At 36.8% G+C, this 27,465-nt stretch overlaps 1 protein-coding gene across 32 annotated transcripts in view; it reads left to right on the top strand.

Moving 5' to 3' along the window:
- Positions 1 to 27,465, top strand: part of HELZ (helicase with zinc finger) — a 167,437-nt gene that overhangs the window by 85,583 nt on the left and 54,389 nt on the right. For 20 of the 32 annotated variants that reach the window (XM_054670615.2, XM_063799200.1, XM_063799216.1 and 17 more), the window contains 7 exons: positions 126 to 230; positions 9,296 to 9,474; positions 10,522 to 10,640; positions 11,793 to 11,938; positions 14,616 to 14,763; positions 21,967 to 22,150; positions 23,883 to 24,111. In XM_054670615.2, the coding sequence (XP_054526590.1) occupies positions 126 to 230; positions 9,296 to 9,474; positions 10,522 to 10,640; positions 11,793 to 11,938; positions 14,616 to 14,763; positions 21,967 to 22,150; positions 23,883 to 24,111 (1,110 nt within the window). The remainder of the gene's footprint in view (positions 1 to 125; positions 231 to 9,295; positions 9,475 to 10,521; positions 10,641 to 11,792; positions 11,939 to 14,615; positions 14,764 to 21,966; positions 22,151 to 23,882; positions 24,112 to 27,465) is intronic. The other 12 variants (XM_063799209.1, XM_063799219.1, XM_511637.7 and 9 more) reach the window with 2 other exon arrangements.

Below are 27,465 nucleotides of genomic sequence, written 5' to 3'. Positions count from 1 at the left end.
GGGATTACTGAGTAGGGTAAGAGAATTGTATAATATTAGGATGGCCACTGCTTTTTTTTTTGGTATTATACTGCTTGAATAGTTTTGTGTTTTATCATTCTTTTTATTTGCACCATTTATTTCAGCAGGATTCTCATTTGCACCCATTCTAATAGTGCTGCTGATCTCTACATAAAGGATTATTTACATCCATATGTAGAAGCAGGCAATCCCCAGGCAAGACCTCTCAGGTATTTTTTTTAAGGCTTATTATGTATCTGTATCATACTTTATTATTCTTAAGAAAAGGTGTCTGTAAAGATTTTAGTAACTTTGGAAATACCAAAGTCTTTATGCATTGACATTTAGAGGTTATGTCTTTTGAAGAAACTGTTTAAATTAAGGAAAAATGTAAAAATCTTTGACTATTCATTTCTTAAACATTAAGTAAGAGAAAGACATCCTTTTTTAAGTTTTGTGTGTAAAGTATTGTTTCAACCTGAGTAGATTTTGATATGTACCTCTAAAAGCTAGTATGATGAAATAATATAAATATGATAATTTAAATTAAATCTAGTTCAGTAAAAATTCTAACATATTTTGCATGGCAGATTTAGTCATGCAGTGGACAGTTCTTTATGAAAATAAAATTTTGGCTGTGATCATGCAGGTAATTTCATAGAAGCTACACATTAGATAAACATGAAATACTGAAATGATTTCTGCAACAAAATGTACTTGACTGGTATTTAACAACTTTTGCTACCATTTAAGAGACAAAGTGTCAAAGAAAATTTAAGGTTGTTATAGAAAGGTCCTCTGAGTATATATGGACATGAAATGTACTTAAATATAGGATATGGGGGAATAAAAATCCTTTTCTTCAGAAAACAATAAAGAATCATCAAATTGTTATTTATTATACCATTTGCTTTCATTGTTATATGAATTAATGTTTAGTTTTGCCATTTTACAAACTAATATGTCATGCCGTAGGTTGTTTGAATACAATTGTTTATAAATTAATTTCTAACTGCACTTTTGAATCATAAGTCACTAATGTTTAATTTCTACTTGAGCTCAAGCATGGAAAAATGAAATTATGTTATTTAATTCTTCAGTAATCATAACCAAAGCTGTTTGAATGATCTTAGAGTTCCATTAAAAAAACAAAAGAGGAAAAAAGTGGTGTGACCCATTAACACAGGTTTTTATGCCATATTTTATTTTTACTTTGGAAGATTAAGAAGCAGTAATTATTTTAAATAGAATCTGGTTGTATTTAATGAGAAAATATTACATATATACAATCACTATCACTGTAAATGAAAACATGGTATTTATTGAAGGATGCATTCATCAATAAATAGTTTGCTTCAGAATCTAATCTCTGAGCTCATAAGTGAAAGTTGAGTAGTTAGCATTTTTGCTATAGGTGTTCTTACTTTAATGATATAAGTTGTTTTGTTCACTTATATTGTTGGTAGAGTGAGCATGTGTGTGTTACATAGGAAGTGTGACCTTCTCAGTTATCATGGTGTACTTGGTGTGAAAACAGTGGAGTAAAGCCCCCTCAAATCTCGGTCGACTTAGCATAGGTCGTTTGACACTTGGGGCTGTAGAGCTGTTGCTGATGAACACTAAATCCGTCACTCGACTAGCTTATATTTAGCTTTTTCCATGTAAAATTATTTTTTGGAGGTTATAATCAAACATGTGGTGCATCTAGATATGCAGAATAAGAAGTTATGTTCAGTAGGGTACATGTATAGTTGTTGTGGCCCAAGTATCGAGACTCGCCCTCTAACTTACAGAGAGACTTACACCTGTCTGTAAGTCTCGAAAGTGGTTCAGCCCAAGATGGAAAAACATTTATAAATATATTCAAATGCAAATTTCATGTGATTTCATTTAGTAAATGGAATAAAGTAAGAAAAAGCCTGACTTCCCAAATATTTTCTTTATGTAGTCCTGCATTTTTGCCATAGTTTTTCTCTTTGGGAAAGGTGTTAACTTGCAAATGTATTTCTTAAGAGTATTCATGCATTGAGTTCAGATTTATTAGCACTATTATTACATTAACTCATTAATTTATAATTTTTCTAATAGACAACAAACATGGGAGGCATGTGAAATGGAATAGAGAAGATTAGAATGACTGAGTGCTCTGGGAAGATTAGCTTTATCTGAATTGTCCCAGGATGCAGAGGAAAGAACACAAGAGGGCACTAAGTGTCTGCTCATGACCATGAAGATGGGTGTCTCTAGGGAGCAAGGCTCATGAAGAGTTTGCTCTCTTCGTGATATAGTCTGGAACAGGCCCTGGAAAGTGCTATAGTGTGAAAATAGTCAAAACATTACATAGTGAATACAGTTGCAAATGTGCTTAAATATACATACTTAATGGTTAAAATTTGTAAAATTCTTTTAGTTGCCAGGAGTTGAGCTGAACTTAAAATATTTGGAGATGGAGATTTTAGAAACCATTTTAGATCATGTTTAGTTTCAGTTTTTACTTCTTACTTCACTAGAACTAGAAGATTTTAAAATGGAATAGAGGGGAAAATAGTTTATTTTTGTGTGTGGTTCTCAAGATCAGTATCTGGTTCTGGCAGATTTATGGCTTTGCAGATAGAGGTCATCTATGGAGGGGTGTATTTCCTGCTTTCTGGGAAAATGGAAGGTAATTGGTGTTTTATATTGATCTTCAAAGAAGCATATTCTTCTGTGATCAGGTCATTCTTATTCATAGTCTTTTAAGTAATAACATTTTGGGGGTTATTTGTTGCATATAAATTTACTACAGGAATAAAATTTCAGTGAATTAAAATTATATATTACCAGACTCTCTCTTATAATTCGTGTGGGATATGTGGATTGGTTTCTTTCTGGAAAATATGTAAATTCCTTAATTGGTATTACTTATATTTTATACTGTGAACTTGAAACTGTCTTGTTACTGTCAATTCTCCAATTTTAAAAAAATGTTAGCTGTGTTTTAAATAATCTTTTAGACAGTGTCTAACTTAAATGTTGCACAAAATGAAAGTACAGAGAATATTTTAAAATCTTTTAAATGTTGGGACTAGAATATTATGCTTTCAAGAAAATTGGCTCAGCGATCAAGCTTTGTATTCTTACTAGCTTCAACTTGAGGTAGCTTTCCAAGGTAATTGTGAAAAAGTCAGCAGTGAGACTTAGAACTTCAATTTCTTTCTTTTTTTCCCCCCTCTTTGAGGAAGAAGCAGGTGCTTGGAGTTAGTTGATGAGTGTATTAGGCCGTTCTTGCATTGCTATAAAGAAATACCTGAGACTGGGTAATTTATAAAGAAAAGAGGTTTAACTGGCTCATAGTTCTGCAGGCTTTATAGAAAGCATGGTGCTGGCATCTGCTCAGCTTCTAGGGAGGCCTCAGGAAGCTACAATCGTGGTGGAAGGCAAAGCGGGAGCAGGATGTCACATGGTGAAATCAGGAGCAAGTGAGAGTGAGTGTGCGTGTGGGAGGTGCCACACACTTTTAAGACCAGATTTCAGAGCAAAAGCTTACTTATCATCAAGGGGATGGCCCAAGCCCTTGATAAGGGATCTGCCGCCATGATTCAGACACCTCCCACTGGGCCCTACCTCCAACACTGGGGATTACATTTCAACACGAGATTTTGATGGGAACAAATATCCATACTATATAAATGAGTAATTTGAAAAACCACTTTTTTTTTTCAATTTTACAATGAAATATTAATTGGAGCTCAGAGGTGAGGTCTTGGCTGGAGAGAGAAAATGTGTGAGTCACTAGCGTATTGGTGGTGATTGAAGCGTGAGCATAGATGAGATTGTTAGGGGAGAGGAGGGCTGGAGAGTTAGAAGGGAAGCAGAGAAAGCTTGAGTCATGGAAGCTGAGGGGAGAGTTCCTGGGAGGGAGCAACAGCGGAACTTTGCATGCTGCCAAGTCAGGTAACTCACTGGGCCTGGAAACATCGATGTGATTTAGTGATGTAGAAGTTGTTTATGTCCCTTGATTAGATGGAGGGTAAGCCATGTTGAATGTTTAGAGGAGTGAATAGGAGGTTGGTAACTGGAGAGAACAATCTGGATAATACTTCTAAGAAGCCTGGCTGTGAAAGGAGGGGAGAGGTTGGGCAGTGGCTGGGAGAATATGAGGATTTAAGTAAAGATTCTTTTTATATGGGAGAAACTAGAGAATTTTAATTTTAAAAAGCCACCTGTAAGTGACAGGTTAAATTCAAATATTGGTAATTTTTTTTCTCATAATGACTCAAATAATTAGCTTTTGTTTTAGATTAGTATTTATATTTATTAAAAAATCACATGCATACACTATTACAAAAGGTCATGTTGTATTTTAAAGTTGGTAGCAAAAAATGTTTTGTTTTTTTTAATTAACCTAGCCATTGTTCACCAAATATCATTCCCAAGGGAATTTTTTACTTTTTTAGCAGTTTCTTTTGATACTTCCATTTTTCTAAATTATAAATATATAAAAATTATATGTGTGTGTATATATTATATAACAAATTATGAATATATAATATATAAAAATAAAAATTATATATGTATATATGTATAATATATACACACACACATACATATATCAACTGTTATGTCTTAATTTGGTTTTGGATATTTGTTGACTTTCTATTGTAGCTTCTTTTTTTTTTTTTTTCTTTTTTAAGACAGAGTCTTGCTTTGTTGCCCAAAATAGAGTGCAGTGGGGCTATCTGGGCTCACTGCAACCTCTGCCTCCCAGGTTCAAGCGATTCTCCTGCCTCAGCCTCCCAAGTAGCTGGAATTACAGGCACACGCCACCACGCCCAGTTAACTTTTGTGTTTTTAGTAGAGACAGGGTTTTGCCATGTTGGCCAGGCTGGCCTCGAACTCCTGGCCTCAGGTGATCCACCCGCCTCGGCCTCCCAAAGTGTATGGTAGCTTCATTTTTAGTGTTTATTGTTATGATCCTGTAAGTTATTTGCTCCTAACAAATAATATGCATATTTCCTTTCATATATGTTTTTGGATTTCTTCTAGCATTAATAATACTTACTGTTTTTCATTTGCTTTATTTTCTTTGAACATCTAATCAGGTCTTTACACCCTAAGTAACCCTGTAAATACCTGCCAAAACAAGTCTTCATTGTTACAGCTCTCAGATAATTTGTCAGTGCTGTTTTTTTCTCCTGGAAACTCCCCTTCTGGATTTCACTTGCTCCTCCTTTCTGAACTGGTTGTTCTTTGTTATGCTGATACTTCTCTTTGCCATTATTTTGGAATTTCTTTTTCTTCTCTCCTATATTAGATCCCATTTCCTGGATCTTAGGTCTTCCTCTTTCTTGATTTTCTACCTTGTTTTGATGGTGCACATCCTTTTGTACACACACTTAACTAGTGCTTTCAACCCTTCTGACAAAGTTCGTAAGAGGTAATGTTTTTTAGCTCTTGCATATCTGAAAATGCCTTTATTCTACTATCAGATTTAATAGCTCATCTGGGGGATGGGTGGAATTTTAGTTTTAAAATGTGGCTCATAACTGCATAGTTTTTCTTTAGTATTTTCTTACCAGTAAGTTGATATTTAGACAGGTAGGCCAGGATCAGAAATCATTAGGATTTTTTTCATGATTAACTTTGATGCATCCAGAGATGTTTTTATGTGAGCCAGTGCTTGCCTTTTGAAGAAAATGATTATACATAGCTTATGATATAGAGGTTATAATTCTTCTGCCAAGTCTAGATTATCTACATTGTGTAAAATTTCCCCCTCACCAAATACCACTTACAAGCATGGTCTTGAATTGAATGAAAAATGGAAAAATGAACTCAATTTTGGTTCGAAGAATTTAAAAACATGTTTTGATATGATTTTTAATAAAAAATGATTATCAACTTCAGGCTTGTATTTTTCTTATTTAAGAAATCAGTATTTAAAGCTGACTTTTAATAGCAATTTGCAAGATTTATTACTATAATAGAATTCCAATGTCTAAGAAAAACAAAGAAACAAAAAATTACTTAGTAATTAGTATCAGACAATAAAAAGAATTACTCTTTTATTTTACTTTTAAAATTAATATATATATATATATTTTTAGACAGAGTCTCACTCACTCTGTTACCCAGGCTGGAGTGCAGTGGTGTGATTTCAGCTCACTGCAGACTCCACCTCCTGGGTTCAAGTGATTCTTGTGCCTTAGCCTCCCAAGTAGCTGGGACTACAGGTGCATTGCCACCATGCCAGGCTAATTTTTGTATTTTTAGTAGATACGGGGTTTTGCCATGTTGGCCAGGCTGGTCTTGAACTCCTGGCCTCAAGTGATCCACCCACTTCAGGCTTCCAAAGTGCTTGGATTACAGGCGTGAGCCATCACGCCTGGCCAAAATATTAATAATTACTCTTTTTAAAAACCTTTTTGGTTTGCTTCCAAAAATAATTTAAGTTTGCTCTAGTAAAATGTGCAGAGGCCATAAAATTGAGAAACATTAATACAAAGTAAGAGACAAGAGCCTAGTAACAAATGGTGGCTCTTTGAGAAAAGGAAATTTTTACCAAAATTTTAGACTAACTGAAGGCATGCCAATTAAGCACCAGATTTTGCTCTTAAACTTTTTTGGAAGCTGAGTAGAAATTATCCTTTTGTTCCATATGATGACTTATTAAATAAAATACTTTGCACAATATGTGCTTTTAGATGGAGTAAACAACATATCTTTTAAGTAATTATTTTGATTGCCTATATTCATATCATGATGCTACCTTTTTGCATTTGTGCAGTGTACATTGAATATTAACTGAGTGTTTAGAAATGCTGATTTTAGTTTCAGCTTTGCTGTGGGTGAAGAGAAGTAGGGGGGCTTCTGTTTGTTGGTGCCAGGCATTATGCTACATATTATACATCTGTTATCTCATTTGATTTCCCCAAATCCTTAAGAAGTTGAATTATTATACTCATTTTGGAAAAAAGAAATGAAGCTTAGAGAGGGCAAGAACAGGTTTAAATCCTGGCTGTAAGCCCTTTGGCCTTTGGTTTTCCTAACTAGGGAAGAGGAATAATAGTGATGAAAATAACAATCATCTGATGATCTTTGTAATTTTACTGACGGAGTAGAAGCCATCAGAAGAGAATGCCCACATCTTCCCTTTGATAGAGCATCTGACTTGCATCTCCTTAATAACTACTTTCCCTGCCATTCTAAACTGTTCTTTTCTAGGGGCCAACCTCTCCTCTTGTGAACGAGCTCTCATCCTTTCCTGGATACACAGCTTCTTCTTTCCTGCATACTTTTTTCTTTGTACAGCATGAAAATATACTATTGTGTCTTGTTTAAAAAAACAAAACAAAAACTCACCTTCACCCGACCCGCATCAGCCTTTAAGCAAAACTTATCCAGACAGTTGGCTATATATACTCCCTGGCACTACCTCCTCTCTTCTCTTTCTTTCTTGAGCTCAAGCTAATCAGATTTCCTTCTGTAATTTTACACTAAAACCATCATATTGAGGTTCATCATATTGGTTTCCTTGTTGTTAAGTCCTGTGGTCAGTCTTCATTTTACGTAGCCTCTTAGCAGCATTTAACACAGTTACTCCTATTTCTATCTGAAACACTTGCTTCATTTTGCTTCCAATACCCCATGCTCTCCTGAATTCTCTCCTGTTTCTTTGCTCCTTCCCAGGCTCCTTTCCCAGCTTCTGAATGTTGGAGAGGTCCATCAGTCATTCTTCCTTCCACTAGTTGTTTTTTTTTTTTTTTTTTTTTAAATCTACTCTTATTTTCTAGGTAATCTCATCTAGTCTCAAGGTTTAGTATTATCCCAATTGTAGCTATCTTGCCCCAGGCATTCTCCTGAACTCCAAACTTATGTATTGCCTTGCTTACTGGATATATCCACTTGGATATCTACTGAATATGCCCAAAACGAAACTCTGAATTCCCACCCCAAATCCGTTCCTCTTTTTTACCACCTTTGCAAACGCCATCACCATTTATCCAGTTTCAAAGGCGTGGAATCATTCCTTCTCTCAAATTCCACTTCTAGTTCATCAGTAAATTCTGTTGGCGTTACTCTCGAAATGCCTAGTGAATCTGACCATTTTCATATCTCTATTGTTGGCCTAATCCAAGCTACCATCTGCTCTTGTCTGCGTTCTTAACAGTAACCTTGTAACTGGTCTCCTTGCTTCTACCCTCTGCTCCTTCCTCCGTGCTGCTCAGTGTTGTATTGGAGCCAACTTGTATTGGTTTGTTAGAGCTAATCACGTGTACGACTTCTCAGGTTCATGTTCAGTGAAATGCTGGTAGCTTGAAATTACCATGACAGTTTTACACCACAAAAATCAGCAAACACTACAAACCGGAATCCCCTCCCCTTCCTAGCCCTGGAGCCTGGTGTTAAAATATTTACCAGCACACCACTATCCACCCCCACCATATATGTTCTGCCCAGAGAAACACAATAGTCCTTTAACAAAATAAGTCATGTCATGTCACTGCCCTGTTGGAACTCTCTGTTGGCTTTTCATCAAACTCAGAGTAAACCCAAGGATTGCTCACAAGCCCTATGTGATCTGCCTCTGTGCTGGAGCATAGTGGATACCTAATGAATCTTTGTTACATGGGTAGGTTAGAGATGGGTGGGTGGATGAGTAGATGGATGGATGCGTCATTTCTGTGTCATTTTAATAATCCATTGCATGAGTCCTATTAATATTTTTCTTTTGCAAATAATGGAAGTACTTAAGACTTTCCAGTTGTTCAAATTTTAAATTTGTTCTTAAATTTCCAGAACCTCAGACAGAGGTCTACTTAAGTATAGGTATAAGAATATATTCTAAAATAAAATGAAAATAACCTTTGAATTCCTGTTATAAGTATGCAATTCACTGTTTTTTTGTTAGCATAAATAGTTAAAATATGAGTCAATGTATTTTTATAAGAACATTCTAGAAAAAGATAATTCCAGAATGGGAATGTTTTGAACTTAAAAAATTGTAGTGCTTATAAATCTTACATTTATGTGCCATTCTGTTGCAGGATTACTCTGAACACTTAAAAATAATTAGGTGTTTATTTTGTGGTACTGCATATACTTTCTATGTCTGTCATTTTTTTGGTAGAGAGTCACAGTGGTTACAGTGGCAATTGTGTGTTAAATTCTAATTCAATAGAGTGCTAACGGTTACCAGATTCATTTGTAACTTTTCAGATATTACAGTCTTAAAATAACAATGTCAGTGTTTTAATAACTGGATACTGTTAAGAAATTAGTAAATGTAAATCAGAAATATTTTCTTCTTTTCCAGGGTATATTTCAGAAATCGCTGGGTAAAGACTGTCCACCCAGTTGTGCATCAGTACTGTTTGATCTCAAGCGCACATTCCACCTTTCAGATGCCCCAGAAAGAAGATATTCTTAAACATCGAGTGGTGGTTGTTACATTGAATACTTCCCAGTACCTCTGTCAGTTGGACCTTGAACCTGGTATGCTGACTCAAGACACAGTCTCACAAGTTTAGGGCTTATGAATTCAGTTTAGACTGGGATTGGCAAACTACAGTGTGTGGGCCAAATCTGGCTCACTGACTGTTTTTGTAAATAAAGTTTTACTGGCTCATTTATTTACCTATTTATTGTCTATAGATGCTTTTGTGTTACAGTGGCTGAGTTGAGTTGTTGCAGCAGAGATTCATTATATGGTCCACAAAATCTAAAATATATACTGTTTGGCTCTTTACTGAAGAAAAATTTGCCAGCCTCTAGTTTAGACATTTTAGTGACTGCTATTCCATTTATTCTCTAGTTGGTCGGATGATATTTATTATTGATCATATGAAGAATTCCAATTTGGAGAGTGTTGGTGTTTTCCTTTTCTTTTACACTTTTCTCAGATTTTTGTTATAAAATGCTTTTGCATTATATACTGTAGAGATGATAATTATGATAGGTTTTATTATGGCATGTTATTAAGATTGTTATATTTGAGTACAGGAACCATGTAAAATCAAACTAGTGTTATGTGAAGTACAGATGTAAGATGTCAAGAAGTTGTTCTGATAAATATGGCAAGACTTAACCATCAAAAAGCAGTACAAATCTGGGGCCAGGCCTGGTGGCTTATGCTTGTAATCCCAGCACTTTGGGAGGCCGAGGCAGGCGGATCACTTGAGGCTAGGAGTTCAGCCAGACTGGGAAATACAGTGAAACCTTATCTCTACAAAAAAGTTCAAAAATTAGCCAGGCCTTATGGCATATGCCCGTAGTCTCAGCTACTTGGGAGGCTGAGGTTGGAGGATCACCTGAGACCGAGGCTACAGTGAGCTGTGATCATATAGCACTGCACTCCAGCCTGGGAGACAGAGTGACACCCTGTCTCAAAAAAAAAAGAAAGAAAATAAATAAATAAAAGTACTCAATACTCTTAGATTAGCAAACTAAACTCTTTACTTAGCAGAAAAGAAAATAACTATAGTCCTTCTGCCTTTGTTGCTGCTCTAGTGTGCTATCCTGTGTTTATGCTGCATTTTCTAGGGTTTTTTACACACATTCTATTAGATGAAGCTGCCCAGGCCATGGAGTGTGAAACCATTATGCCTCTAGCATTAGCAACTCAAAACACTCGGATTGTCTTGGCTGGTGATCACATGCAGGTAAGTGCCCTCTGAGTTGCTGTGTTTAAAGTAACTTTTAATTATATTTTGATGTTTAATATTCTATTTCTAAAACATCCTATGAAATTATGCCATGCATTATAACTTTAGTACTTCAAATAGTTCTGTACTAATAGTGAAAAATACTGTTATTTCTGAAGAAAAATTACTATTCTGCTACTCTTTTTTCTTTTTTGGATAGTCTGTCACTGTTATAATTTTCGTGTTTATTTATTTAACTTCTGTTCTTTATAGTATGAATATCTGATTCTTACTTTTTTTTGTGAAGTGAAATTTAAATGATCATTCCTGTAGGATCCTGGGGAATTGTAATTCCCCAGCTCCTGTCTCTATTATTTGTTTACCTGAAGGAGTAATTTTTTTTGGTGTAATAGAAAACTAGGAAATAGAGGGCTTAAATTACCGCCAAAATGTCAAAGAGTGTGATTTTATATATTTGAATATCTATATGTAGGAAAGAGAAATACAGTTTTTCTGTGAAGATACCTGTTTTACAAGGTTGCAGTTTGGGGCTCTTTCTCTCCTGCTGCAGTTAAGATTGGACCTACATCGTACTATATAGCTGTCGGGACATCAAGGAGAGAGTTAAATGTAGAGGAACAAGCTCTGTTTTCATTTCTTTGCCTAAAGTAGTTTAATTTTGTTCTTTAGTAGTAAAAGGCATAACCATGAATGGCTCCTTGTACTTCATAAGATCAAGAGGGTTGTTTTGTTAGTTATTAAAAATGATTTTTTAGTGGTAGGCTGTATGTCCTACCAGCTCATCATTTAAAATAATTAATCAATTTTAGTGAAATAACTGTTTGACTCCCACAGTGATACAGTGGGTTGCATGCCTGGAATCACTGAAGTAGTAGCTATTCATTATTATGCTGGGGAGCCCTTTGTCAGGTGTAGAAGGAAACTCTGGGTTAGTGTTGGTAAACTGCAATGAGAAGTTGGAAATTTTAGCCAAGTTCTTAGTAGTAGTAATGGTTCAGAGAAAATATTACTGATTGTGCTTGTCCCAGCATTTAGCATGTTGAAGTTTTGTATATAAGAAGTTTTAGCATAGTGGATTTTTTATAAGTAGGTTAAAAAATACTATTTATATATTCAGTTAAACTTTCTCTGTATGTTTGTCTGTTACAGCTCAGTCCTTTTGTTTACAGCGAGTTTGCCAGGGAGAGAAACCTTCACGTTTCATTACTTGACCGACTCTATGAGCATTACCCTGCTGAGTTCCCATGTAGGATTCTCCTGTGTGAGAACTACCGCTCCCATGAAGCTATCATCAAGTAGGTGTGAACTGCCCCCTCCGTGTCATACTTTCGTTGGTCTGGTAGTAGGAGGGAACTCAAAACAGCACTGCTGCTAGGGACAGATGATTCCCAACACACTTACATGGTGTCCCTAGTCTTGCAAATTATGTTTAATTTTATGTCTTTAAAAGAAAACTTCAGAAGTCAGAGTTGTAATTTTTCACAGAATAGGGCTATTTTGGGAAAAACTCTGAAATCATGTTCTTCCTTTACTCTCTCACAACAATTAACACAGAAGACTTGTATGATCGAATGTAGGGAATTCCTTCCCACCAACAAATAAGCAACCAGTTCCGCAGGGGACGCCAGCTGGGTGTCCTCCATTTCACTTCTGACACCATCTATCCAGAAATAATGTCCAATCCCACAGGTTGAGGGCTTAGAAGACTGCCCCCCTCCCGGCCCCCCAGCAGTCAGAAGCCTGAGCCTTACTTCTAACCAGCTGGCTTCAAGTTGAGGGTCCTGCGACCCTCTTTTTGGGTCTTTGGGTTCACTTAATTTGCTGGAGTGGCTCACAGAATGCATGGAAACAGTTATTTACATTTACTGGTTTATTATCAAGGATATTACAGAGGATACAGATGAAGAGTGCCTAGGGCATGGTATGGGAGAAAGCGCGCAGAGCTGGCATGCCCTCCCTGGGTGCGCCACCATCCAGAACCTCCACGTGTTCAGCTTTCTAGAGGCTTTCGAACCCAGTTCTTTGGGTTTTTATGGAAGCTTTGTGATGTCAGCATTCCTTCCCTCAGAGTATAGGGTGGAACCCTCTCTGTGGAGGGTCTTAAGACCCACAATCACTTTGGGAGGACGAGGCAGGAGATTTGCTTGAGTTCAGGAGTTCGAGGCCAGCCTGAGCAACATAGGAAGACCCCCTTCCTACCAAAAAAAAAAAAAAAAAAAATTAGCAGGGCATGGTGGCATGCACCTGTGGTCCCAGCTACTTGAGAGGCTGAGGTGGGAGGGTTTCTTGAACCCAAGAGGTTGAGGCTTCAGTGAGCCATGATCACGCCGTTGCACTCCAGCCTGGGCGACAGAGCAAGATCCTGTCTCAAAAACAAAAATAAGAATAAAAAGGCAGGGGAAGATTAGAGTCCTGCTTTGGGGCAGGTGAAAGGAAGGCAGGAGAAGGTCAGAGAGATTCTGTTTCTTGAGGCCTGACATACCCAAATTATAACAAAAGACAGTAACAAGAGCTGTGGTAGTTAGGAGCCAGGAACTATGGATGAATATATATCTATATCTATCTACCTATCTATCTATCTATATATATATCTACACATACAAATAAAATAACACCACAGGGGCAATTCTGGAAACCAAAACTTTAGATTCTGTTAGCTATGCATACGTTTTTCTGTGACTAAATATATAATCTATATGAAAAGCTACATGCTGTAATAAATATATTGACAAACAGCATGATGGTTTGCTTATGTCTTTGGCTATGTTGTAGAAGTAATCTGCTTTAAAAGAAAGGAAGAAAGGAAAGAAAGGGAGGGACAAAACCATGAAACTTACTAATAAGTTTTAAAATATTTCTGTTAGCTATAGTATGCATCTATAAAGGTATATATCTCAACAACTCAGTGGATTGTCACCACCTGCATGCAGCATGTAACCCTAATCCAGATCAGGAAGCAGAACATGACCAGTGCTCCAAAAGCCCCTTTGTGCTCCTTTCCACTCACTACCCTGACCAGAAACTTACAGTATAAAAAAGTTTAGTATAATTTAATAATATTGATTATGTCAGCCATGTGAAAACCATTTTTAGGTTTCCCTGAAAGCAATTGGATAGATATAATTGTATCTCTCAAAATGTGATTCTTTTATTATTTTCAGTCATTTGCTACAGTCACTGATGAGTCAAGTACTAGATGGTGTCTTCATCAGTAAAGCGAATTCATTTTACAGTTGACGGCTTGACTGTCTTTCAGTTGTGTACATTGTTCCAGCATCTGTATGTCTGTGTGTTTGCATGTATTAGTACAATCATGGGTCACATTCTGAGAAATGTGTCATTAGGTGATTTTGTTGTTGTGTGAACATCACAGAGTGAACTTACACTAACCTAGATGGCATAGCCTACTACACATACAGGTTATATGGTGTAAATGGCCTGTTGGCTCCTAGGTTACAAACCTGTACAAAGCATGCTACTATACTGAATACTGTAGATAATTGTAAAACAATGGTAAGTATTTGTATATCTAAACATGGAAAAAGTATGGTTAAAATACAGTACTATGATCTTATGGGACCATCATCATATGTACTGTCTATTGTTGACTAAATCATCATTATGTGGTACATGATTGTATGTGACTCATTTAAATAAAAAAAATTTAACCAAGGAAATATACTGGCTAGCAAATTTCCTCATAAAGTCTCATCTTGTATTGAACTGTCATCATTTCTTCCTGTTTTGGCTTCGTACCTTACCAAAATCATTCCATTTAACAATATTATGCCAGGACCCTACTCTTGTTATTTATGGAGAAATTCTTGGTATCACAAGTATTAGATGATTGGAGTAAAATTAATCATGGACATAAGGCAATATTATTAGAATTGACTGATTTTTTTTTTCTTATGGTTGAAATTAATTTTGATGTAGATTTTCCCCCTTTTTTCTTTTTGTCTTTTACTGCAGTTATACCTCTGAGCTTTTCTATGAGGGCAAACTGATGGCCAGTGGGAAGCAGCCAGCACACAAAGATTTCTACCCACTAACTTTCTTTACAGCACGAGGAGAAGATGTACAAGAAAAAAATAGCACAGCTTTTTATAATAATGCAGAGGTACCTTAATTCTTTTTGTAAATTGTTAACGTTTTCTCAGTCACATTGTCTAGTTTTGTTAAGCATTTATTTAAAGTTTTGGGTTGACATTGTATTGCATATTGACTTCATTTACATGTAAATAGTATGTAAAGTTTATTCTTTCTTGTATAACATTGATTTGTTCAGATGAATCTCCTATGGGAAACAAAAACTTTGATTTACATTTTGTCTTATGGTAAGACAAAATACATGATTTCATTCAAAAGAAAAACCAAGATTGTTCTCAATTAGATCATTATTGTTAGGTATCTAAAATAGACTCTGAGTAAGTTTTTAAGTGCATATGCAAATGAGGTGTATCATTTTAAATGAATAAGACTTGAATTGCAGAATTCTATGCTCCAAAGAGATCACAGGGACCCAGACAGCGATGTTGCAATTCCATGATGTGCTCCAACTTACATAATTCTCTTACAATTTCTGACTTTTTAGGTTCAGAGAGCATGTGAGTAGTTTGAAGGGTCAGGTCAGGCAGCAGACCAAAAAAATGGCAACGTCTTCAGGGGCTAACAAACCAGAAACCCTGGAGTTAAGGTTCTGTCCGTCAGGAGGGAGTTGAGTTCTGGACTTCAGGAAGCCCGAGGATGGCATATCATTAGGGGCATGGCTCTTGATCTCCAGTCTACACTGCCCTTGAATTCCATGCTTTACCCATATTATTTACAAAGAAATGGCTTTTATTATGTAGTAGGAATTCATTTTTCCGTTAAGACATTGCTCATGGGCCTGTAGTTAGAAGTCAGTACAAAAAAATAATCAGTACTCACTTGATAAAATCCTAGCCAAAAGCAAAGAAACTTGACATTTTGGTTAGTCTGTGCCATTTAATTTTAGGAAAAGGTAAACTTTTCTTTAAATATTTGAAATATTGAAAATAACTTTAGGGGTCTCCTTTATCGTTTTTGCACTCAAGTTGGAAACCACTGGCCTAGAAATTAGCCGTGGTTATGGGTGGGAGGGATGACAGGAAGTGGCAACCAGGGCCTGTCCAGAAGCCTTGGTGGCCCTGCGGTGACATCAGGGATCAGAGCTGAGCCTTGATCCTTGATCCTGAGGCGGGATTGATGTTTGCCAGAGACTCAGTTTCTCAGCCTGGGTTCCTTGTTCATTCACAGTGACCTGGTGTGTTTCCCAGGAAACCTATAAGCTATAGGATAAATAAGGTGCCGGTTCATGGACTGTCAGTTTTACTCAAAGGTTTTTTTTTTTTTTTTAATATTTGTTCATATCAAAAGATCACAAAGACAGCTCACTTTAAAGGTCGTGTGACCTTTAAATATTAAACATGTAACTTTAGAGACATTTCAAACCACCTTGACTTTCACCAGAGCATGGTTGTTCAGACAGTGTCTTCAGCCCCATAAGTTACTGTAGTCAAAAATTTTGAGACACATTGCTCCAGGACTCTTCCTGCAAGGGGCAAGGACTGACCCTCTTCACCTCAGCTGAATACCAGTGTAGGCGTTTTGAATTTTTGAATACCAGTATAGGCATATTTGGATACTAATATAGGTTTATTTGGACAGTAAGATGATTTTAGAAGCTCTGGGCTTTTCTTGATGGTATGTAATTTAAAGGTGAAACTCAAATCTATTTTGTGTTATAGAACAAGCAGACCAAGTGGCATCAGTTACATTCATAGGGGAAAATGATATCTTTTATAAAGATTCTGACTAATACTTAGGAGGGCATTTGAAAAGAGTTTACATTCCACTATTAGGAAAATAAGATAGTCTTACACAGAGTTAAAATCAAAATGAACTTAAAAAAAAAAGTTTGGAATTAAAAGTTCAAGAACCTCAAGTTGAAGGAATACTCATAGCATATGTGCTGTGTGTAATTCTCCTTTGTTTAGACAACATGCTTTTTATTTTATGTATCTTGTGCTTTGTACGTCATTTGAAATTGTGTCTTCTTTCACATGCTTAAAATTGTAGAAGGAGACTGAGAAAGATCATTCTTTTTTTTCTTGATTCTGAACTTATATCCCACAGTAATGAAATGGTTTCAATTCAATGCCAAGGTGAAAAAAAAGTACAATTTAAGTACTAAGCACCAAAGATATGATTTTTTTTTTTTTTTTTTTTTTTTTGAGACAGAGTCTCTCTTTGTCATCCAGGCTGGAGTGCAGTAGTGTGATCACTGCAGCCTTGACCTCCTGGGGTCAGGTGATCCTTTAACTTCAGCCTCCCAAATAACTGGGACTATGGGTACGCACCACCACGCCTAGTTAATTTTTTTTAAAAAATGTATTTTGTAGAGATGGGGTCTTACTATGTTGCCCAAGCTAGTCTTGAACTCCTGGGCTCAAGCGATCCTCTCACCTCGGCTTCCCAAAATGCTGAAACTAGAGGTGTGAGCGGCCACACCGGGCCAAGGTATAGTTCTTAACCTTGAAAAATTCAGTTGGAAGGGAGGAGCTATGGATAATAACCGTAAGATGGTGTGATCTGAGAGGTAGACAGAGTTGTACAGATATACAAAATGAATTCATTGGGCTTGGTGGGACCTGAGGCATAGAGGAGAATGTGGTTTTTGCCTCATATGTTTTGAGAATCTGCAATTAATTATCTATATTTATAATTGTTACATCTCCCTAACAGGATGACCTTTTTATCATTTTTAAATGTCCCTCCTTGGCCGGGTGCGGTGACTCACGCCTGTAATCCCAGCACATTAGGAGGCTGAGGTGGATATATTGCTTGAGCTCAGGACTTCGAGACCAGCCTGGGCAACATGGTGAAACCCCGTCTCTACAAAAAAATACAAAAAAATTAGCTGGGCATGGTGGCAGGTGCCTGTAATACCAGCTACTCAGGAGGCTGAGGTGGGAGGATGGCTTGAACCTGGGAGGGGGAGGTTGCAGTGAGCTGAGATTGTGCCACCGCACTGTAGCCTGGGTGACAGAGCTAGACCCTGTCTCAAAAAAATAAAATAAAATAAAATAAATATCCCTCTTTATCTTAGTACAGCTTTTTGTTTTAAAGTTGATTTGTCTGATATTAGTATAACAATTTCAGCTTGTTTATAGTTGCTGTTTGCATGGTATATCTTTTTTTATTATTTTACTTTCATCTTGTTTACATGTTTGAATCTAAAGTGCATATTCTATAGACAGCATATTATTGGATCTTGATTTTTAAAAAAAAGTTTGAAAATCTCTGCCTGTTTGTTTTGTTTTGTTTTTGAGACAGGGTCTTGCTCTGTCACCTAGGCTGGAAGGCAGTGACATGATTATGGCTCACTGCAGCCTTGAGCTCCCTGGGCTCAGGTGATCTTCCCACCTCAGCCTCCTAAGTAGCTGGGACTACAGATGCATGCCACAATGCCCAGCTAATTTTTGTATTTTTTGTAGAGATGGAGTTTGGCCATGTTGCCCAGGCTGGTCTTGAACTCCTGGGCTCAAGCGATCCACCTCCCTCAGCCTCCCAAAGTTCTGGAATTGCAGCCATCTTTGCCTTTTGATTGGGGTTTTTAATCCATTCACATTTAATGTTACTGATATGGTTGGATTTACCTCAGCCCTTTTTTTCTCTATGTCTCATGTAGTTTTTGATCTCCTGTGTCTTCTTTCTTGCCTTCTTTTGTATTAAGTGCATATTTTCTAGTGTCACATTTTAATTCCTTTAATTATTATTTTTTCTTTTTTTTGAGACAGAGTCTCACTCTGTTGCCCAGGCTGGAGTGCAGTAGTACGTTCTTGGCTCACTGCAACCTTCGCCTCCCAGGTTCAAGTGATTATCATGCCTCAGCCTCCCAAGTAGCTGGAATTACAAGTGCCTGCCACCACACCTGGCTAATTTTTATATTTTTAGTGGAGGCAGGGTTTCACCATGTTGGCCAGGCTGGTCTCAAACTCCTACTTGAAGTGATCCACCCACCTTGGCCTCCCAAAGTGTTGGGATTATAGGTGTGAACCACCATGCCCAGGCATTTCTTTTAATTATTTTTTAATTATATTTTTTGAGTTATTTTCTTAGTGGTTTCTTTAGGGCTTACAATGTATATCTTAATTTATCAGAATCTACTTCAAATTTTTATTAAATGAATTCCAATGAGCTATAGAAACTATACTCCTACATAGCTCTATTCCCCCTTCCTTTCTGTGCTATTATATATAATATACCTATATATAACAAACTCAATATATTTTTATAATTATTACTTTATATAATTTTATGTTTTTAATACTCTCCTTTAGTATTTCTTATAAGGGGAGTCTGCAAGTGAGGAATTCTCTCAGGTTATGTTTCATCTGGGCATGTCTTTATTTTGCCCTCATTTTTGAAAAGTAGAATATAAGATTATTGGTTGAATTGGTTGGATTTTTTCTTTTAGCACATTGAAATATGTTTTCTCACTGCTTTCTGGCCTCTATTGTTTCTGTTGAGAAATCTGTTAGTCTTACTGGAATTTCTTTGTAAGTGATGAGTTGTTTTTCTCCTGCTGTTTTCAAGATTTTATTTTTGTCTTTGACTTTAGTTTTTAATATGGTTGTCTGGGTGTGGGTCTCCTTGTGTTTATCTTACTCAAAGTTCATTGAACTTGGATGTATAGCTCAGTGTTTTCCATCAAATATGACAAATTTTTAGCCATTATTTCTTTGAACCTTTTTTCTGCTCCTTTCCATCTTTGCGCTCCTTCTGTTCTCCCATCAAATGCGTGTTGGTGAGCTTAATTGGTGTTCCACACTTCTTTGAGGCTATTTTTTCTGCATTACTTTTTCTCTCTGTTCTTCAGATTGCATAACCGCTATGTATCTTCACGTTTGCTGATTCGTGCTTCTGTTATTTCAAATCTACAGTTGACTCCTGGCAATAAATTTTTCATTTCAATGTTTTTCCTTTTTCACTTCCCGGGGGCATAAATTGCTCCACGGTGTGATCCAGCTGCCATAGGTCTCTTGGCGGAGGCAGAACTTTGCCAGTTTGTGAGCCTTCCTCTCACCGTCTCCTGGGCAGAACTTATGGAGCAGTTGTTGGGGGAGGACATGGAACTTGCTCCTCACTGCTTTTCCCAACCTGCATCCATCCTGTGGAGCAGGAGCTCTGTGTATGCTGTATGTTTGTGTGTAATCCATGCTGCCATCCAGGTGCTTCCATCCAGTTGGTGCCGCTACCAAGTGTGGCTCTTCTGCAGTGCACATCAGGGGAGGTTGGGATCTGCTGATGTTCATTGGCTGCTGAATCTACCCAGCATAGGTCTTCTGTCCTAGGAAGCTAGAGAAAATGCAAACTGTCAATGGGCTGCCAAGGCCATTGGATCAGCTCTCCTGCAATGCAGAGCTATATGGGAAAGAGGGACTGCACTGCCACCCACTGTCCCACTCCCTATGTAGCAGGAGATGGGGTTTGGGGAACAGGTACCACCTGACTACTACCAACTATTTATCATAGGCCTTCTGCAGCACAAAGCTGTGAAAAATGAAATCTGCCAATGTTTACCAGCTGCCAAAAGTACCTGGAATAGGAGGGAGCTAGGGCGATGGGAATTGCCCCTTGGCCGCTGAAACAGTTCTGTAAGAGCTGTGGGGGAAAGGGGGCAGTCCATAGCTTGTAGGCCTCAACCTTCCACTGTTCTCAGTGAGTTTTTACAGGTTTTGTTGAGTAGATGGATGCTTCTCAATTTCTTGTAACCTCTTTGATCTGTCTTTAGAGACTTTGAATGATTGTCTTTGCTAATTTTGACCAGCTTAAAAGATGTTTTTCTGGGAGAGAGTTTTCCCAAAATGACTCATATCATCATTCTAAGTCTGTTTTTTGACTACACGACAGGAGGATAAAGTGCAGAAATGGTTGTGTGTTGCTTAGAGGTGGGAACTCTGTGGGGTGGGAGGGCGCAGCAGAGGTGTCTCCCAACTCATCTATCCCCACATCTAACCACATGGGTAAAGATAACTTTTTCTTATTCCTTATTGCAGTAGACTGAGTATGTCTACTCTGTTTCCTGATAGTGAGAATGCCATGTCTTTAGTCCAGTTTGCTCTTCACATTCCCTGGGTAGTCTGTGTATGTGATGCACTTGCTGCTGTATCATAGTAACGACAGGATGACTGTAGTCCTTACCCCTGTAGTTCACTGAATTTGTATCTGAACATGGGAACTGCTTCGTAGTCAATAACCTCAGGTTTTTCAGAGGATGAAAATTGTCAATTTTTATTAAATATATTTAATATTATAAATTAAAATAGATACTGTTAGTAAATAATAAAGAAACGATGTACTTAAAGACATTTGAAAACACACCTCCTTCCTCTGTATGCCCCTGGACTCTTGACTGACCCTCTATTGTGCTTGCCTTATATATTTTTTTTATTATGACTCTCTTTTCTAAATAAACCATAAGTTCTTCTCAGTAAGTAGCAGGCAAGGAACATGTTTTATTAATTTTTGTACCTTCTCCACTGTGCCAGACATTGAAACTGTTTGATCAATTCATTGAATTAAAATAGAACAAACTATCCTAAAAACCCTATCATAATCCAGTAATTGGGGTCTGAAAAATTCAGTTGCATAAACTGTGGCATTGCTTTATTGCAAGGTTAATGAAATGGCTTGGCTGGACTTGTACCACTAGCAGGCAGTGAATTCTGAAAGTCTTTCTCTGTGATCCAAATGTGGCCTAGTCCCAGCTGTGGTTTGTTGTCAATTGGTGGCTGTTGGCTGGTCTGCTTAGTTATATCAGTGACGAAGGGGACAATGTTAGACCTTGTACTGCTGGGACTTAGTGATGTCACTGATGACAGGAAGCTTCTAGTTGGTTGGTTAGTTTCATTGACCTGATCTGGAGAGAGTGGACTGAGAATTACTGGGGCTGTGAGAACTTGCCTTCCCTAGAATCATGGCCTGTCTTTTTCCCACACAGGAACTTGAGCTTGTTCCTCCCTACACAGGAACTTGGGGGCCAATAGCATTGTCCCTGATTTTCATGTTTTCACTGGTTGTATTATTGGAGAATTTTACTGTTTAAAATGTAAATGAAAAATTTATATTCTCATTCAGTTCACATCAGCAAAGCATTACTCCCATTTAGAGGTAGTTTTTTTTTTTTTAATGACATCTGCTAAAATGGGATCCTTTATAAATCAGTTTTAGTTACGATATTATTTTCTCCAAACATTGGTGATAACTTTAATATGTATGTGTGTGTTTGTTTTTAAAGGTGTTTGAAGTGGTGGAACGTGTAGAAGAGTTAAGAAGGAAGTGGCCAGTAGCGTGGGGGAAGTTAGATGATGGCAGTATTGGTGTGGTGACTCCATATGCTGATCAAGTGTTTAGAATACGTGCTGAACTTCGAAAAAAGAGATTATCTGATGTTAATGTAGAAAGGGTGCTAAATGTTCAAGGTAAGTATCAATTGAAATGAATTCAGTCATTCAAATGCTTAAATCTAAAGTGTGTTCACATTGGATTTTTAATACTCAAGATCTCTTTTCTGAAGTTATGTGTTCATTTCATATCAAGTTCTTTAATGCCAGGTTTGGCAATTAAAGGTTGAATTCATTTACATGTTTATTAAGTTTTTATATCCAAATAAAATAAGTATTAACAAATATACCTTTTCTGTGACCATAATTATATCAATGCCACATAGTATATGTATGCTGTGAATTACAGTCATAATAGTATATAACACATTTTGCTGTTATACGGTATCAGAGGATGAATTTCTTCATAAAGATTTTTATGTATAGACTTTTCTAAGTTTATAGTTAACAGCAACTCTTTTAAATTATGTTCATTTAATTAATTGCTATAAAATCTGTGCTTTTAAATATATGAAGCAACACTCTGATGTGAACTCTAATTGAAGCCTAATACAATGTTAGGTTTTATGGTAATATCCAGCAGTAAGAGTAATATAGAGCAGTAAGAGCATGGGCAAAAAATAGTTCTACTGTACCATGTGTTGTCCAGATTATACAGAATTTAGGTGAGCATTTTAGAAAGAACATTAGGAGTAAATTAGAAAGCACCCAGAGGAGACTTAGGGTAGTGAATGATCAAGACACTGCCATGAGAAAACTAGGATTGTTTGGCCTGGAGAAGAGAAGACTAAGGATTGACATCAACATTGTATTGAGATTTGTTATAGGGTGAGGGAATAGATATGTTACTATTTGAAGCACATAAGAAAAAATGATATACACCTAGACTTTCTGTAGACTTCTTTATGAAATCAGCTGTGCGTGCCCTCGTTGGCCAGAGACTGGATGACTGCTTCAACAAAGAGTCCTTGTATTGGGTGGAACCTGGGACTAGATAATTTTAAGGTTGGTTCCAATAGTATCATTAAAAAAAACTTTTTTATGGTGGTAAAATGCGTATGATGTAAAATTGACCATTTTAACCATTTTTATGCACATAAGTTCTGTGGCATTAAGTTCATTTACGTTATTGTGCAACAGTCATCATCATTCATCTCCAGAACTTTTTTGATCTTTCCAAACTGAAACTCTGTATGCATTAAATGCCCCCATTCCTCCTTCCCTCCTGGCAGTCACCCTTCTACATTCTTTCTCTATGAATTTGACTGTTCTAGCTACCTCATATAAGTGGAATTATATAGTATTTGTCCTTTCCTGACTGGTTTATTTCACTTAGCATAATGCCTTCAAGGTTCATCCATGTTGTAAGATGTGTCAGAATTTCATGCCTTTATAAGGCTGAATAATCTATTGTATGTATATGCCACATTCTGTTGATCCATTCCTCTGTCCAGGGATACTCGTGTTGCTTCCACCTTTTGGCTGTTGTGAATAATGCTGCTATGAACGTGGATATACAGATATCTGTTTGAGTCACTCCTTTCAGTTCTTTTGAGTATGTAGGTAAGCATGGAATTGCTGGATCATATGGTAGTTCTCTGCCTAAATTTTTGAAGAACTGCCACACTGTTTTCCACAGCAGCTGTACCATTGGACATTCTCACCAGCAGTGCATAAGGGTTTCAGTTTCTCCACATCTTCGCCAATGTTTGTTATTTAGCAATTACATTGTAAAAAATGCAATGCTTTTATTATATCAGTGGTTCAGAATGACAATCTTAAGTCTTTTCTTAAAAAATTTTCTTTGTAGGAAAGCAATTCAGAGTTTTGTTTCTTAGCACAGTACGTACAAGACATACTTGTAAACATAAACAGACACCAATTAAAAAGAAAGAGCAACTTCTGGAAGATTCCACAGAGGACTTAGATTATGGTTTTTTATCTAACTACAAGCTTCTCAATACTGCCATCACAAGAGCACAATCCCTGGTTGCTGTGGTGGGTGATCCCATTGCTCTGTGCTCTATTGGAAGATGCAGGTAATTATGTGTTAATGTTGAGACATTAAAGGGGAAATGTGACATGATTTGTATCCCTATGTGTATATTTATTCATATGACCTTCTGGCTAATTAAAAACAGGTTTATTATAGCCTGATATCCAATGGGAACACAAAAGCATATTACTTTGGATCTATTTATTGTATGCATAATTGTGTATTCATTGAGCCATTATTCAAGAGATATTTCCTGAGTGACTTCTAGGTTCTAAGCACTCTTCCAGCTTCTGAAGATACATCAGTGAACAAAATAGACAAAGATCTCTGCCCTTGTGGGGCTTACATTTTATTGGTGGGGCTTACTTTTTACTGGTAAGGAGAGGAAGATTACTGTAAACTAAATAGGAATATTATATAGTATTTTACATGGTAAGTTGAATGGAAAGGAAAATATTAAGAGGAATTAGGAATGATGAGGACGGTGCAGACTAGCTTGTGATTGTAAATAGCGTGGTGAGAGCAGACCTCACTGAGAAGCTGACTTGGAAGTGAGGGAGAAGCTATTTGGGTTAAAAGTGCTCCAGGAAGAAGCAACAACTAGAGCGGGGGTCCTGAGCTGGTTTCATGCATGTGTTTGTCTTTGATGGATATTAACTTTTATATCCCTTAGTGCCTCACTTTTTCCCTTAATTGTTCTAATTTTTGATGAATTTCCTTCTGTAGTCTTGCTCTCTCAAGGCTTCTCAATGTAGATAATTCTTTGTATCTGGTTAATCCAGAATATCTTAACATTATGGGGTTAGACGTGGTCATTACTTGTCTTTCGGTAGCATTATTAGTATTCATTAGACTTTAGTTTTAAGGAACAGTTTCTACTAAATATGGTTAAAATATCAACCTACACACCAAAATCTTTCTTTATACACTTGTGACTTATACCAGTTAATTGGAATTTTAACTGTACAAAGCCAGTAATAGAAGATTTGGCCTTTTGAGTGTTGAAGAACAATGCTAGCATTAAAAAAAAAAAAAGCAGTCGAACAGTTATTTATAATATTCTTTTGTGAAAAAGAAAGAAATACACTAGGGATTACTGAAAATTTTATAAGTGTGCTAGTACCTGTCATAGGAAGTTCAGAATAGTAAAAAGAGATGTAGGTAGTCCTGAATCTGCCTTGGGTAATTATTTCTTTTTGATATGTTAGAATTAAAGTAGACAAAACTGTTAGGACATAGCACTCTTTAAATCAGGTTTTTTCTTTTCTTACAATATAGATAATGACAGCACTTTATTATCTATTTTTGTGTTCTGGCAGGAAGAAAAATTCTGGGAAGGGAGACTATTTGGGACCTTTAAGAATAAGTTTCATATATTAGAATTTAAGACCCCTCAAAAAGTTAATATCCTTTATAGGGGAAAGCTATCATCAAAGGAATCAAGTAGAGTTTTAATTTATGAAAAAAAAATTTCTTTTTTAAAAAACAAAGCTTGAAGGGTCTGTAACTTATTTATCTGTAAACAATTCTGTTGTAACATCTTTAATTTCATACTTTAAAAATATATTGCCATGCATTTGTAGTCACTAATGACAAATTGGAGAGGGGAGAGTATCTTTTTTTTTTTTTGAGACAGAGTTTCACTCTTGTTGCCCAGGCTGTAATGCAATGGTGCAGTCTCGGCTCACCGCAACCTCTGCCTCTTGGGTTCAAGTGATTCTCCTACCTCAGCCTCCCGAGTAGCTGGGATTACAGGCATGTGCCACCACGCCCAGCTAATTTTTTGTGTTTTAGGAAGAGATGGGATTTCTCCATGTTGATCAGGCTGGTCTCAAACTCCGGACCTCAGGTAATCTGCCTGCCTCAGCTTCCCAAATTGCTAGGATTACAGGCGTGAGCCACCACGCCTAGTCAAGAGTATCTTAATTCTGAGTTACAAATGAATAGAAGAACCAGGTATATCAAGAAGTCTACTAATTTTGCTTTCATCCTAAGAATTTTACTTTATATTACTTTACTAGTCATTGTAAGTATATTTGGTTAAAATGTTGCTTGTGGTATTTTACCACTTTTGCTTGTATTTATTATTTGATAAGTGAGACAGCACATACAATTTGATTAGAATGTAATATATTAAAGCACATGTTGAAAACAACTAGAAACTATTAGGGGAGTAAATGGATATAAGAATAGTGTTCCGGCCAGGCGCAGTGGTTCACACCTGTAATCCCAGCACTCTGAGAGGCCCTGGTGGGCGGATTGCTTGAGCTCAGGAGTTTGAGATCACCCTGGGCAACATGGCAAAACCTTGTCTCTACAAAAAATACAAACTTTAGCTGCGTGTGGTGGCATGTGCCTGTGGTCCCAGCTACTCAGGAGGCTGAGGTGGGAGGATCGTTTGAGCCCAGGAGGTTGAGGCTCTAGTGATCACGCCACTGCACTCCAGCCTGGGTGACAGAGCAAGACCCTGTCTCAAAGAAAATAAAAAAAAGAATAGTGTTAAGCCACATTAGTTTTGGGCTCTCCTTATAAATAACTCCAAATATATTTACCAACCTGAATATTTTTAAAGAAACCATTACCCCTTTCTTAAAGAATCATATTATACTGTGAATTGCATGAGATCAGCATTTTTCATCCATTGTCTTGACAGAAATCATTACTTTCTTAGAGCAAATGGGTGAATAATTCTTCCTAAGGCCATGTTCTCAGAATTATCCAGGGCTAATTTTTAACTTCAAAGCTGAGTCTGCAGTTGCCTGTTTCTTACTACTCAGCTGGGAAGTTTCAAGGTATACACATTAATTGATAAGCTAAGCAGAATATTTTCAGGGAAGTAAATATATTATGTTGAGTGAAAAAAAAACATTTCATAGTTATATGGCAATGTTGATTGTCTGCTTTATTTGTACAGTTTAATCATGGCTGTAGCCCAAGAATTGATAGTTGGGGCATATGGATATTTAAGCTTTAATCTGACTAATTTAATTAGATATTAATTTACTCTCACAATACAAGTAAGCTCAGAGAATATAATATGATTCTTGGGTCCTGTAAAAATGGAAGAGTGAGTTCTTTGTAGTTTGAGTTCATTAGGACTGTTTTCCTGCTTTTTTCATTTAATATTTTCAAAAAAACTAATATATTCCCAAATATCAATCAAGTTTTTAAGGAATACTTACTGTGTATATTATACCAGTTCAGAAGTCAATCAGTTACATATTCTTTTTTGTTGTATTTTTAAACAGATTTTTTTCTGTTAATCAAAAATGGATATAGTGAAGATCCTCCCCCTCTCTCACCAAGCTAAGAAGTATCAATAGTGGCTGCTGTTTATTGACAGCTTTCTTTGAGCCAGGTGCTGGTTTATGTGCTTTGCACACATTGCCTCATTCAC

Source organism: Pan troglodytes, chromosome 19, assembly GCF_028858775.2.
Source record: "Pan troglodytes isolate AG18354 chromosome 19, NHGRI_mPanTro3-v2.0_pri, whole genome shotgun sequence".
Taxonomy (NCBI): Eukaryota; Metazoa; Chordata; class Mammalia; order Primates; family Hominidae; genus Pan; species Pan troglodytes.
Note: the sequence above shows the minus strand (reverse complement) of the source record. Positions and strands in the feature narration are given on the sequence as shown.